General features: G+C 37.9%; 2 protein-coding genes across 2 annotated transcripts; both read right to left on the bottom strand.

Moving 5' to 3' along the window:
* Positions 1–639: 639 nt before the first annotated feature.
* On the bottom strand, positions 640–2,623 carry GCK72_006815 (uncharacterized protein; the record flags this gene model as incomplete). The annotated part of the gene is made up of 2 exons (XM_003110067.2): positions 640–774; positions 2,531–2,623. The coding sequence occupies 2 exons, from the start codon at positions 2,621–2,623 to the stop codon at positions 640–642; spliced, it is 228 nt and encodes a 75-aa protein (XP_003110115.1).
* Positions 2,624–2,942: 319 nt separating this feature from the next.
* On the bottom strand, positions 2,943–10,435 carry GCK72_006814 (uncharacterized protein; the record flags this gene model as incomplete). Its single annotated transcript, XM_003109964.2, has 13 exons — positions 2,943–3,042; positions 4,911–5,084; positions 5,493–5,688; positions 6,834–6,953; positions 7,232–7,290; positions 7,531–7,930; positions 7,974–8,319; positions 8,362–8,449; positions 8,946–9,034; positions 9,081–9,169; positions 9,222–9,587; positions 9,773–9,940; positions 10,417–10,435. 13 exons carry the CDS (start codon positions 10,433–10,435, stop codon positions 2,943–2,945), a joined length of 2,214 nt encoding a protein of 737 aa, XP_003110012.1.
* Between the last annotated feature and the right edge of the window lie 5,230 nt (positions 10,436–15,665).

Raw genomic sequence — 15,665 nt, 5'->3', positions numbered from 1 at the left:
CCGGCAATTGTGTTTCATGATCCTTTTTTCAATTGGTTCCTTCTGTGGTTTGTGATTCCTATCTAAGGAAACGCCTTGTGTTTCTCTTACTTATTGCATTGGAACACCCACGATATAAAATCTGACACCAAAACACAACATCCTTATTTAATTTTCTGAAATCTGAACTCCAAAAACAAAACGAATGTAACAATGAGACATGATTTATTTCAAAATCATCAACTTTTTCTCTTTTTGTTCCGTTCATGGATAGAAGTGTGGTGGAATAGAGTGGTCACGAAGAAATGAGATATTAAAAACGCTCGCCTGCGATGATGATGATTACAAAAGAAAACAAAGGGGAAAAAACACTATCGGAAGAAACTGATTCAAGTAATTTGGGAGAGAGAGAGAGAGAATTTTGATTGATGCCAATTAGAATGAGATTACTCTGACAAAAGAGATTTCAAGGTTTTTCAAAGGAAAAGATAATGAGAGGTGCTTGCTTGATTGGTGACGAAACCAAATTTCTGTTTTGCAAAAATAAAAAATAATCGAGATGAAAAAAATGTGCTTGCTCGTTTCAGAATAAAAAAATTGAGAAGTTAACTGGTGCTGATCCATTGGTGAGTGACAAACACAAAAAATGTCAAGAGCCAATCACTGAATTGATCGTCGTCGTCGCTTCAGGAGACAGCTGAGCGGCGAGAATTCACAGTCGTTCCATCCGTAACCGTCACCACGTTTCTCTGTCAGGAATTCGTATTGGATTTCTGGATCGACGCCGGCGTAGGACTGCAACTGGGAACGATGATTAGATCGGTCTTGACTGGCATTTTTATTCTATCCTATAGCTTTTCTTTAAAAAAGTGGTACACTCAGGTTTGTGAACAAATATTTTAACAACTTGGACAATCTTTAATTCATATGGGCCGACAGTACCGTCCAGTAAGATATACAATTTGTGCATTTTCAGTGGAATATGACCAACTTTGAGAGAGTGCTACGGTATCACTGATTATCCCACAGAGTAAGATTTTTAATGGATTATATAGAACAAAAGTAGAGCTTCATTTTTGTAGTTGACAACTTTTTTGTACGGACACTCCCTATGAAGTTACTTATCGACAAAGTAATTTCTCCCTCAAATCGTCCCGTTTCAGTGCAAAATAGAGTGACTTTGGAGTAGTCCCCTCAAAATGACCATTCTCAAAATGACTCTCTAGGGAGTGCACGTACGAAAAAGTTGTCAACTACAAAAATGAAGCACTACCTTTGTTCTGTATAGTTTATACAAGGGAAAATTGTTTATCTTACTGCACGGTACGGTAAGTGCAACCCCCAAAAGCAGGCATATGGATCCAGCAGTCCCAGGTTTTCAGAGGGATCTTAAAATGTGCCTAACTGGGATACATCCAGCTTAATACTCTTATGGCAGCTTGGTAAATTATCATATCATCTATGTTGGTGGTAAGAACTCGGTCCATAAAAGTTTTCCAATCACAAAAAGGCTCGGGCTCAAGATTAAGCTTGTCAGAAAGGTTTGAATGTAAAGACTGTTCGTTTTACTCAATTTTAACCGTAGAATCGTGATAACGAGCTTCCACTCAAACACAAGCATCGATATTTCACTACTGCTAGAATCTGGAATCCATGACCAACTTCAGTCTCCCTAATTTCTGTTGCCTTCACTCCCACTTTCCGCTGTTAAAGAATCATCAATTTCACCCATTAAATTTTCCACCCCTCACTAATCAAAAAGTCGTAAAGAAACATTTCTATGTCGTCGTCTCGCCCTTCTTATTCAGATGAATGTCAAAGTTTCATACATCAAAAATTCACTCGGCAATTAATCCTTATGCCTTCCGCCGTCGTCTAATTTATCTCCCTCATGTTGCTAATTTCTCAAATTCCCGCCTGATCTCTCATGCTATTTTTGAGTGCAATTTCCAATTTTTCATCTAGACAAAAGAGGGCACAAATTACGTCATAAAACCAGCCAAAGCCTCGGTTTTTATGAGGCAATTTTAGGAATTTTTAGTCTGATTTTAGTCGGAATTCGCTTTCCGTTTCACATTTTTCGACGTTTTTATTAGTTTGCAGAGCTTTTTAGGGGGGAAATGGGCGGTTTTTGAAGAATGGCGACAAAAAATATGGGTGGGCGACTGAAAATAAGACACAATGAGAAGAATAAAAGGGCGAAAAAAGTATGTATAATTTAAGAAGCAGAAAATATGGGAGAGGATAAGCTATGGGAAGAAAGGATTGAAATGGCAAAAAAAAACGTTCAAGGTGAGACCATGGAAGTGTGTGGGAAACAAGAGAAAAAGCTGGATAAATGGAAGGATTTAGGGTTGGGAAGTTGGGATTTCGGGGGAAATTTCGGGAGAAATTGTGTGACTTTTTTATTTTGAAAGGGCTCCTGGACTCGACTAGGCCGCTTAGGCGTTCAGTACCTAGTTTATATACCATCTAGGTCGGCGCGGTACTCACTAAGATTCGCTTTCAGATCTTCCGATTGTGCCCAACTTATCGTAAGACTTGTGCTCACCTGTGGAATAGATCTGGCTGCCGACACTTGTCCCACCATCATTGATGACGTGGCGACGAGAAGAAGAATGAACAGAGTTGTGGAGGATGTCATGGTTTCAGATGAATTCAGATCGTCAACACACACAAAAAAACAAGTTGTGCGGCTTGCTGGGAAAGAAGAAGCGCGCAAAGAATGGCACACACCGCCCTCTTTTTCTCAACGAAACCTTTTGGGAAAATGGGCGGAGTCTGGAGGTAGAGGGGGGCGGAGTCTTCACTTTATATCTCACAATTTTCCCCGGAAAAGGATTATATTTGGAGGGGAAAAGAGGGCGGGGGATAATGTTGGGAAAGGGGAAAAGGGAAAGGGAAAAATACAAAATTCGAGAAGTTTGGGGGAGAAAATTACACGGGGAATAATGGAGAAGAATCTACCAGACACGACACTTTTCGTGTGGATTCATCCGACTTCCTGGAGCACAATTGTAGGCCTTCGCGAAGTCGTAACTGTTGGATAGTGGGCCTTTGACTCTGAAAATAGAACGATTTTCGGGTTTCTACAAGGTTGTGGAATGAATGTTTGTTGGTCTGGCATATCGGATGTTCTGTGCAGGTTACCGTGGTCAGACTTGCAACGGGCCTGGCCCGGTCCGGCCCGGTCGGAACGGGTCACATTAAAAAAGTTTGAAATTTTGAATTTTTTTGAAATTTTTTTTGATTTTTTGCTAAAAAGTAGAATTTCCGGCCCGGGTTGGACAGGGGTAAGGAAAATTTTTTAGTCGACCTTCCCAGAATTTCTCAACCCTGGTTATTGACCATTTCTGATGAAAATTTCTGAAAATTTCGAAAAATTTTGTCAAAAAATTGTGCACGTTTTTTGAATCGAGCTTTTGCGAGTGTGGACGTGCTCTAACCGGTACAGCCAGATATTTATGTACCCAAAATAGATATTTTCAGCTCACCCATACTCTTCGTATCTCATTTTCATTCTTTTTTTTCCAAAACTTTTTGGTTCCGGTGTCTCGTCAATGACGCGTTACAGCACTCATTTTCTACGCTTTCAGCGCCAACCCAGCTATTTTTTCAAGAAAAAGAAACACATCTGGCTAACAAGGTGGTTCTGCTCTAACATCAAAGTTCTGAATTGAAAACTAAAAACAGTGAGAAAAAAGAGTGTGACCGACTCCGTGAATCACGGTCTGGTGAAAGATCCCTTGGGGGTATAATCAGGTGCAGAAATTAAAGGTTATCTCGTAGAGAAAATGTGATAGTGATTAGATGTTTGGAGTTTTTGTGAGTAACATTTGATGTAAAGTGCACTAGACATGGTAAACAAAATTAAGAGATCGCACGAATCGGATTGGTAATTGAAAGATCAGAAACCTTTCTTTTTACAACAGGAGGGAATATTACTGTAGTTTTTAGTTATTCCAGAATTACAAAATATTCACGGTCCGGAAACCTGCGCGAATCTACTAACGTCTTTTTACCAATGGTACATTTTTTGCGTCACGGTCAATATTCGAACGTGTGGGCATACTATACCGGCTATATGAATTCAAATGTTCACCGTGAAGCAAAAAATGTATCATTATGCCAATAGAGCTTTGACCCCGAAAGCCCGGGTAATTGGCGCAAAATTTCAAAAATCCAATTTTTCGAATTTTTTGAAATTATTTTCGCGAAAAAGTCAAATGTTCAATCCTTCAGAACAGTTTTTTCATAAAATCTCTAGTGTGTACTCATGGGTGCATTTATCCTATTAGCACGGCACGCTTCTTACTAACACGCTCTACCGAAACCGAAGAAAATTGTGTGCGAAATTGAGAGACTCAGAGAAAAAGAGACATTTTTAAGGGCGTTTCGGTAGAGCGCAGTTGTAAAAACTGTGCTGAGTTAATAGCCCACAGAGCCGAAGCGTTTTCGACAACACGATTCCGTCGATTCCCTTCAATTCCAATTTTTTACTCATTCCGTTTCTTCTGAATCCAAATCATAACCCACATCACCTTACCCTTATTACTTATCCCTCCTACACACTCGTCCTCCACCCTCTCCTTTCCTACACAAATCCTATTGAATCGTATCTATATCCACCCTCTCCTTCTTATTTGTGCTTTCATTCTCCTCTTTTTCTCCTTCGATTTAAAAATAAGGTCATAACGAGGCGAATTAAAAGAGAAAGAAGCAGAAGAAGGGGGATGAAGCAGAATCTAGAAATAAAGTGGCTCAATTTCGTTTATTTACACACTCATTCGTGGGGGAAGGATTTTGTATATTTTAGATGACCATCATATATTTGAAATTTCTCGGATAGGGAGCACAACTAATATGAAAGTGGAAGAAAACGGAAGAAAAAGTTTTTAACGTTTTCTAGAACGATCAAGAATCCAAAGTACCTGATGGGTCCCGGTGAGTGTTCAGATGTCCTCAGTTTGCGGATCGCCTCCTTGTCATTCATCGTTCCACACCAGATTTGAGCGTAGTTGAGGAAGAAGAGCTGGTCATGAGTGAGGTTGACTCCAGGTAGTCGTGGCGGACGGGAATGCATTTTCTCATATTTTTTGTAGGCTCTGGAATAGGAAAGTGTTGAGGGGACCGGCAAAAATGGTTTGGTCATACTTGAAGAACCAATTTTTTTCAAAATTTTATTCGAAATTTTTTCAATTTTTTATCGAAAATGTGAATCTGAAAAAAGATAGTCAAGAATTTGACAAGAAATTTTCAAAAAATTCCAAAAAGTTTGAATTTTGAATTTTGGCGCCAAGTACCCGGACCGGCCTTTAATTTTTGGCTGATTTTTGAAACGGGAGTCTCCAGTAACCGTTTTGAACGTATTATTTGAAACTAAAAACTTTGGATTTTTACAAGAATCAGCCCTTATCCAAGAAATGGATTTTCCCTAATTGGATCTTCAAGTTATCTGTCATTCTATGATTGTCAAATTCTCAAAATTTTCTATTCCCCTTTTCCCAACACACCTGTATGCTTGTTTCAATCCACCATTATCTGCAATATTCTCTCCTTTCGTTGATTTTCCATTAATCTGCATATTGATCTGTTCCAGCACGTAACTCGAATACTGTTTCTCAATACATTGTGCCTTGTGCTCGAATTTCGAAATTGTTGCGTTATCCCACCACTGACGAATGTTTCCAAGATTGTCGTAAAGACGTCCTGAAACCATTTTTGTTTCGAAAAAAGTTTTAAAATTTAATTTTTTTTTCGAAAAATGACGTCAGCTGTCTGACTACGTGATTCATATCATTATATTTTTTTGCTCTTCTCCAAGTTTTTTCTCTTTTTTATAATTTTTGTTCCAAGAACTTCTTCTTTCTTTCGATACAACATGCATGACTTGAAACATTGATGAAAAAAGTTTTTTTCTATAAAAAGGGATGAGAGAATTTCAATGAATTCTAATGAATTGTTGGTGAGTGACCACAAAAGAGCAGAAGGTGGGGGAGAAATAAGGAAGGAATTTTTTGGAAGTGAATAGAATTCTTGGAATGTTCCGGAAAGAATTAGGAGTAAATTGAAAACATGGATTAATGTACATTGGGTTGATGGTGTTCTTCGTTTCTTTAAAGGTCATTTAGGATGGAAATAGGTTGAGAATGACGTACGGGGTCTGGTAGGTTGAGGTCACACTTGTCAAGGCCGGGCCGACCCGAAAAGGCCCGGAAAAGCCTAAAGGCTTCAAAAGAAAAATTGAAATTTGAACTTTAGCGATGTTCCCGAGCATTGACAAGTATGGTTCAAGCGAAATGAGAAACTGACGCGGTTACGGGACATTTAGAAAACTGATACCTCAACACTGAGAAAAACTTTTTTCAAAGGAACGTGCAAATCTAGGTGGAACCGAATTAAGCAGCATCAGTTCAAAAAATTCAAAAAAAAATCAAAACTCGGATTTCCTGTGATCCTATTAAACTAGTGAGCATCAGAACCTAATAGGAATTAACTAAATTTTGCAGGTTTATAGATTCACGGTGTCTGGGAGCGAGTACTAAAATCAACCGCTCTACGCTAAAATCGGCGAAAATTTAAGCGCGAAATTCAAAATAAATTCTTTATGTAAAAGTAAATTTTTTTAAGTAGAGTTGTCTCAAAAAGACGCGCGACAGTCGAAAAACTGTCCAAAAATGCAGGAAATGTTATATAAATAGGCTCATAAAGTGGAAAGCTGCGTATCAAAATGCCTCAGTAAAAAATTAAATTGAAAAATTAAAATTTGATTTTGCCGCCGATGTCTAGTGGAACGGATTTGATTCCAGTACTCACTTCCAGACCCGTGTAGATGCACCTCAACCCGAACTCACCTCTATCATCAAATCCATGAGTAATCTCGTGTCCAATAACCACTCCAATTCCTCCAAAGTTCATCGACGATGGGAAGTCCTTACTGTAGAATACGGGTTGCAGAATTCCAGCGGGGAAGACTGAAAAGTTCAATTATTTTGATTTTTGATGGGAGAGTTCATTAAACACTTGTTCATAATGACAAATACATGTCTCGTCTCTTTTGTTATTTCCTTATTTCCCTGTTGATAATGTCAACGTGACAAAAAATGTTGATTATTAGGTTTTTTCGCGTGTGACTATAATCCCCTCTCCGTGATAAAAAATAAGCATTTTTAGGATTAAAAGGTGAGTCGATGAGTCTAGAGTGCGAAGATCCTTCGGAAGCATTTTCAGGGGATTACGGAAAAAAACTCACTAATCTCATTCGTGTTGGGACTGTAGAATGCATTGACCAACGCTGCTCCGGCTACCCATCTGCAAAAGTTTCGGTTCTTTGAAAGTTTTTATTTTCAGAAACATTGTAAAGTTCTACCGTATTACTCATACTAAGAACTCATTATGTCTCTCAAATGACATTTTTAGTATAAGTAGCTTCGTCGTGATGTGAGATACAGAAATGATTTGGGTAATTAATTATTCGGCGGGTTGTTTTTGAGTTTTTGAGTAAAGATGTCTCCACAAAAATGAATACAACTTGAAAGAAAAGGGACTCACCTCTCCCTATCAACTGGCTCCATTATTCTTTCCAGAACATCTCGTTGGTACTGCTCATAGAAACTGAACTTTGTCTGATAATAGTGTCCTGGATAGACTGTAAATGTCTTGTATTCCTTATTAACCGCAGCTGGGTCATTCAGATAATCCGGGTATCCAATTTTCCGTTTCATCTCATTCACTTTCTGCTTCGCAAACTGTTTTGTCTCTTTGGTGAGCCAATCTTCACTGAGAAGCAGATCAACAAACGATTCCATGATGAGAGAGATCATCTCTTCAACCTGTTGTTTGGCTTCATGATCGAAGTGATTCTTCACATAAATCGCTGACGTGGCCATCGGCATGAGGCTATTGATACGTGTCACACAACCATGCCACCTCACTTTTTGGACATTCATGACTGAAAAATAACTTTAAAATTCAAAATCAAAAAAAAAACTCACTGTTCAAAGTCTTATAAAACTTGAAAATGGTCAGTGCAAATGGATCCGGAAGGTCTCTCAACATCGTCTTGAAGAACCAACACCACTCCAAATAATTGACAATCAGTCGGGTGTCATACTGAGGAATCAAAACATCCAGCCTTCGGAGGAACTCGTATCCATAGACAACGACTTCCGTGTTATCATCAAAAACAATTCGTTTTCCGTTCTTATCATGGAGGTCTTTGAACATGTGGTTGAAGAAAAGAGGCCAGTTGAAGTGCGGTAATGAGATTCTCATATCTCCAAGTGTGATTTTCGTGTAGAGTTCGGCAATGTCATGTCGTTGTTCATCGGCCATTGTGATCTGGAAAATCAAGATGAGTTGGAATTACAAAAAACAACTCACATTAGCCAATGCCGTCTCGAAATGTATTATTTCTCTGGCGTCTGTGGTGGCTCGGGCTCGGTCAGCATCAAGAAGGATTAGCACGTCTCTGAAGATTCACGGAATTGATTCCGGATACAGTACCGCTCAAGTTATCAACTTTGACTGTTTTCAGTGGAAAATGACCAACTTTGACAGTGTATTTCGGTGTCACCTGATTGTCCGACAAATTTAACTTTGTATGGGTTGGACAGAACAAAAGTAGCACATAAGTTTGTAGTTGACCATTTTTGTATAGACCCACTACCCTGAGAGTTACAGGTTGTCAAAGTGAAAATCTCCAAAATTTTGCAAATCTGCACGGAAATTAGTCGGTTTCAGGGAGAAATGACTTTGATTATCTGTAGCCTTCATGGTTGTGTCCCTACAAAAAAATGGTCAACTACAAAAGTGATGTGCTATTTTTATTATGTCCAACCCATACAAAATAAAATTTGTCGAAAAGTGACACCGAAATACACTGTCAAAGTTGGTCATTTTCAACTGAAAAACTGCAAAATTTGAAATCTTTTTGAGCGGTACTGAAGGTGAGCTCTTTCTCTTACCTGATCAACTGCAAGTAAGCCATTCTCTCCTCATTCTCCGCGGCTACATAGAAATCTCTAGCGAACAAATTCAATTGTGGTTGGTCGATCTGAAAAAAAAACCCAAAACCATTTTGGAAACCACGGTTTTGTTACCAATAACACGTGTCTCTGCGAATTCTTGTCATCCGGTTGAACTGTTGCTTTGAATAGGGAGTCTGCTTTGAACTTGGCTACCATGTCAGCTGAAAAACGCCTCATTTTCTACCGTACCTCTCAAATGGTTCCCCCACATACCATACAACATCTCAATACTTGCATCCGGTTTCAGCGGGTGTCCCAGACTGGGCCACCCTCCAAAACTTCTCACCACTTCATCAAACGTCGTCCGCCAGTTCTCGAGAATTTCCGATTCGTTCAGACATAAATTATAGAAATACTTTGCTTTTCCAACGGCTGACGTGTCGTAGTCATACAATTCCTCGTCTTCTTCCAGCAGTTCTTTCAAAGCAAATTCCAAGTCTTGTCCAAGATTTTCAAAATTCGATACACTGGGCGCATCATCTGGTATCGGATGTCCTTTGATCCATTGACCGCATGCGAATTCATAAAAATCATCACATGGGTCTATGGAGGCATTCATGGAAGATAATATCACCGATGCTGGAATAAAAATATTTGAATATTTGAAGGTCCCCCAATTCTATGCAGGAATTCGTTTATTCAGTAGGAAAAAAACAAATGAGATAAACTTTCAAACTTCTAACGAACTTGACATTTCCTTTTTTCAAAGTTAAATTGGATCTCTATCTAATCAAAAGTTTGAATTCCCTAAAGCCAGAACTCACCAGTTTTGATACATCCCGGAGAAAGACACACATCAGAACTATCTTTATAGTTGATGTAGAAATAAATAGCGGCGCCTAATACTAAAAGGAATAGAATGATGAATACGATTGCGACGAAGGCCCATATCCTTGTCCAAATTGATGACGATTTGCTTTTTATGGTGACATCTGGAAATGAAAAAATGGAGTTAGCAGGATCCCGTGGCCTAGAAATCCAGTCGTTTCAAATATTCTAGCAGGTTAAAGGTTTTTTGGCGGAAAAGTAAAAAATCATTGCTGAAAACTGTCATATCTGTTTGACATGAACAATTTATAGATTTGAAATAGGTAAAATGACAAAATTCGCAATTTTATAAGTGAGAAACCCCTGAAAATCGACCTTGTCTCCACGGACTCATTGTCAATCGCAAATTTTTAAGCCGTTTATTAGCTCGGCACAGTTCTTACAACTGCGCTCCACCGAAATTCCCTGCAAAAATTTCTCTTTTTCTCTGAGTCTCTCATTTTCGCCCGCAATTTTCTTCAGTTTCGGTAGAGCGCGGTTGTAAGAAGCGTGTCATGCTAATATCTCAAAAACGTGAATAGTTAGAAGAAAGTTGTCAACTACAAAAATAAAGATCTGGGCTTGATCTACTAGACCTCACCTTCTTCGTCGGGCCTCATATCGGGAGGCGTCCGACCGTTCTGCTCCTGCCGCTTCGCAATTTTGACCGAATGTCGTCTCCTGCCAAAGGGGCTTTCTCACTTCTTCTTCTTCAATACTTCCACCGAAAAGAGTTCAAGGCATGGAATGAAGGGAAATAGTTGTTTCCTCTTGGTTTCTGAAAATAAAGCACTTGAAAGTTAGAAGACAAAAAAAGCAAACAGATAGTAATAATATAAAATGAATTCTGTCTCCAGAAGAGAAAACACTTGACAATTTGCGAAAACAAAAAAAAGAGAAAACGGAAGAGCCCAAAACGAATAAAAAGATTTATTGATGGGAGGAGAAATCGGAGAAATGAATGTGAGAGTTCCATTATTGAGAACTTGGAAATATAGAAATATATTCACAATCGGAAGTGGCCTAGAATCTCAAAATGAGTTTTCTAGGCCATCAATCTGAACAAAAACACATTGGTCAGTTTTCAAGTGCTCTCTTGCTTTCTTGCTCTCCAGCTGAACCACATCAAATAAAAAGTGAAGTCACATAACTTTGTAAAAAAGAAAAAAAAAACAATTGTTTTATCCTTGAAGGACCACTTAAAACGATTGTCTTGCTCATTTTATAAACTTTGTTGTGACAAAAAAATGGGTGTGGATACTTGGGGGACAGCAGAGGTTGTTGTAAACAAAACGGAGAAGAACACTTGGAGAAAAAAATGAAGATGGAACGGAGTGCTCTTGGCTTGGGGCCAAGAGGAGTGGGAGTTTTTGTTTTAACTATAATAGATTGGGAGGAATTAGGAAGCAGGGATTCTCAAAATAGAAGACATGGCAAAACCTGAGACTATAAGATATGAGATCCTTGGTTTAAACTCCGCTGAAAACGATCGTTCAGTCATTTCGCTGGCCTAGAAATTCGACTTCGACCATGTTGATTAGCAACACTACACAAGTGATAGAAAAAACGACGAAAACATAAAAACCAACATTTTTGAAGTGAAATTTCTAGAATGTTCCATGGCCACAGAATTGCCCAAACTGTTTCGCCGCTCGTCCTCAGCGGGGTTTGGACCAAATTAAACAATTCTTTCGATATGAAAATGAACTCACAGACACACATACATTATTCTATCAAAACATCTGAGTTGTACGCCTTTGAATAACGACATAATATAACCTATTGAACTGAAAGGTAACAACGAAAGGCTATGTGAGGTAATCATAGATAAGTTCTAAGAAAAAGTAAAAGTTTCTGGATCGAAAAGAACGAAAAACGACAGAGTGTTTCATATCGAAACCGGGGCGGATGATTAAAACAAATCGAGAAATTGCAAAGTGTGATCTTGGTAAAAATGACACAGATTCACGGCAATTCACAGATCAGAGTCTAGACGGTATAGAGAAAAAGTAATAGTAACCGGAACAAACGTTTAAAATAAAACTCCTGTCCTTCCCTCCAAAAACTATATTGAAGAATTTTTGAAAGTCCTGTCAAAAGCTAAAATGTTTCCGTCCACTCTCTCTCTCTCTTTCACTCTTTTTCTCATTTCCTCTGCTTCTTCCAACCATCACCGCCAATCAAAATATTTCGACGCTTTCTTCTTCTTCAGGAGGCACATAGAAACAACTGTTCGACTCGAAAAGAGGGAGAGAAATGACACACTCTAACACACACACAAAATGTGTCATCAATCTTAAAAATGACGCACACGTGTCAAAATATAGATTGGAGAAGTCTTTTGGAAGGAGAAGGAAAGAGCGGAGAATTCTTTTGGATCTGGGGGGAAAAATGATAGATTGATATTGGAAGAGGGGGAGGAGTCGAGATCAAGGAGGTGCTTGGGGATATATGATTCATTGAGCTGGAATTTTTAAATTGGAAAATATCCAAAGTAAGGGTGAATTTTTTAATTGTTATTTTCAGAAAGGACTTCGTTTCTTTGGGCAGCCAATTACTATCAAGCAGCTGTTGTCTCGTAACGAGTCACGTTTTTGTGTAAGAATTTGAGGGGAAATGATGATAAATTAGTAGTAGGTCAGATAAAGTCAGCATTTGGGAAAATAAAACCAAAAAAAACCGGGTAAACCATACATGTTAAGGCCCGGCTTCAAAAATTGAACCAAAAAGGCAAATTTTAAGATAACATTCAGAGTTTGAAGAAATTCTGAAAAACCATCATAAATGAATTTTCAAAAATTTCAAAGAATGATCTAGCCCAGGCCGTGCCTTCAAAACATATCAGATCAACATTTTTGCACTGCTTGATTAGGGCTTCATATTTACCATACCAAATCCTGACAAAGTAAAACCAGTTTTGTAGCTCTGAGACAAGTTTTGTACCAAGAGTAATCTGGCTTCTGTCAACTGGTCAATGTCAAAATTTAATGAAATTGAGAGAGAGACGCAGACAAGCAGACACTCCCGCTTCTCTGTGTCTCACTCTCTCGCTATCAATCTTTGAAGGTGCGTATCTTAGAACCCTGCAGAGCTACCAAAAAATGTTCAACTACAAAAATATAGAGCTAGATTTAATTTACACAACCAATCTAAGAATGTAGCTATCTAATTTATATTAAGAGAGTTACGGGGTGTCAAATTTGTGTAACTATTTTTCAAATTTCAAAGGTCGGGCGGGATCACATGGTAGAGATTGTTTTAAATCTCCGGCAAAATGAATTCTAGTAAGGACAGTAATTTCATATTTGCCTAAATCACCTCCTGGCTTCACCCGATTCTAGGATAAGCAACACTTTCCCCCTGATAGTTTGACATCCTTTGATTTTCAGTCTCAACAGGAAAAGAACCCGTTCATCTAAAAATATGATCCATGAAAAAGAGAAAAAAAGAAAGAAAAAAGAAGTGTAGAGAGCACCTCTCGAGACAGTAGAAAAAGCGATCATAAAACGTCGCAAAAATGCATCAGTTCCCCTCTACTTGACTCTCTTCTTCTAACAAATCGATCAATCGAAATGAATCGAAGAGATAGAGAAAAGACACAAACTAAATGAAATCCCGGGAAATACAACAAGCAGCCGGACGGACGAGGGACGGGTAACAGATGAAGAAGAAGAAGAGCAGTTTTGAATTGAGTGTGTAAGATAGAGATGAAGAGCAGGTGAGATGAAAAGGATAGAGCAGAGATTTGAGACATTCGGAGAGGATTTTGGACAAAATGATGTTGGTAAACTATTTTCATTTTGTTTCATGAATTTTCAGAATAGAATATTGGGATTTTATCGAGAATTTTCTAACGCTGTTTTGTTTGAACTATTCTAGAAACTAACCCAAACTTTACTGTTTTCAATGGAATCTTTTAATTACCTCATCCATAAATTGAATGCTCAAACTAAAATCGAAATGTACTTTCCACCATTACGTAGACTAATGTCTTTAAATTTGACGGCCCGGCCCGGCTCAGCCCACAACCCGTTTTTGATACCTTTTCAAGATGGTGCACCAATCCTCAACACGGGTCAACCAGGCAGGGCAGGCCCATTTTTTGACATCGTTATCTATTTAACTAAAATTATTTCTGTCTCCTTCTTGGTGAAGCGAACGTTTTTCGAACATCGACATTGAAAAATTCAAAATATGTATGGCTCAATTAACCTATTTTTCATTATTTTTTTAAAACAATTTTTTATTGCTTCAATCGTATTCCTAGAATTCTGATTCTTCAAAAACCGCTCACTTTTTTCTAGACACCTCATGTTACTCATATCAGTTATCCTATGGCATGTGTAATATGAGTCTTTCCACGTGATCAAGCTTTTGAAAACGCTTTTTTTCTGGAAAAATAGGGAAAAGACTTGCTGGATTTTTTTGTTAGTTTGAACTATTTCGGACAGTTTTTTTATACCAACACCTGGCATGGCGCATTATTGCTAAGTATAGGGATATATATATATATAGTTCAGGTTGCAGAACGGATAATCTTGAAAACTACAGAATGAGGTTATTCTTGAAACTGCCTGCACCAAATGCCTCTGCCTTATCAATGTCAAAATTTAATTCAAAATCCGAGAAAAAAAATCAAAAATTCATTTGAAAACCTGAAAAACCAACATTAGTCGTTTGCCGACCAAGAAAAGATAAATGATTTTCTATCGAATTTGTTCTTTTCTCTCTTCTCGGAGCAAAGGGCAATTGGCAAAAAAAACCAAGAAAAAGAAGAGAGAGAGAGAGAGCATGTGTTTCACTTTTTGTTTCCAATCAGATATCTGTCCAATCGGCACTCATCAGATGATGAAACTCAACTATATAGTATGGAGGTTTTTCCGTTTTTAAGCTTTTCAAAAATATATAATTCGTCATCTGGAATTCCAGATTTTCAGCTTTCTCGAAATTCTAGGAATCCAAAAATAAACTGAAGAGAGAACAAGGAAACAAACCAATTAGTAGAGTCCCCTCGGATTCTACTGAATCGAGATTTGTGTACTCATACAGAGGGAATATTTGACACTTCCTCTCCCTCATCATTGAGTATTGCTCATTGAGACAAAAAATGGAGAAGACAAAAGATGAAAAAAAGGAAAAACACGCGAATTAGGGTGAAAGGGTTTTTTTTAAAGAGGATGGCGAAAATTATAAATAAACTTATTTTGGGTTGGTTGGAATAATTTTTTAGAGAATTTTTGTTTTTATTGTTCGTTTTGGGTAGTTGATGTAATTTGGGTTGAGAGATTCAGGATTCAGGAATCAAGATTTAGAGTTTCCAGACGAAATTTCGATCGTTTGGAAAGATTTGACATCTCAAATTTATGTAATTTGAGCTAATTACAGACTTAAAAAAAGAAGCTGAACAAATGTCAAGCATGTCTGAAATTCAACTGAAATAATTATGTAAGAACTATAACGAAGTTTCGAATTTTCTGAATTTTCTTGAATTTTTCCGAAAATGTCAATTTTTGACTATACTTCAGAATGCAATCAAAAGCTAGTTATGCATCAACAGATTTGATTTTTGAAATGTTAAATTCCAAATAAATCTAACAATCTGGTTAAAAATTATATACCCTTTCTTGAATCCGGCCCGAAGTTTGACAAGTTTGGGAAAATTGAGTTCCAGAACACAAATTTTTCTAAAAATCAAAATCTACCCTCAGAAAGTACCAAAAACTGGTGAAAATATGACAAAATGTGAAACACCAACAAAAAAAATTTCCAATAGATCCATACCAATTCATCTATGTATCTCGTTCATTCTGTTTCTCTCACTCTCCCCCGATTGTCAAGTTCCAATAAAAA

Source organism: Caenorhabditis remanei, chromosome II, assembly GCF_010183535.1.
Source record: "Caenorhabditis remanei strain PX506 chromosome II, whole genome shotgun sequence".
NCBI classification, from domain to species: Eukaryota; Metazoa; Nematoda; class Chromadorea; order Rhabditida; family Rhabditidae; genus Caenorhabditis; species Caenorhabditis remanei.
This window is presented reverse-complemented; position numbering and strand designations above follow the sequence as displayed.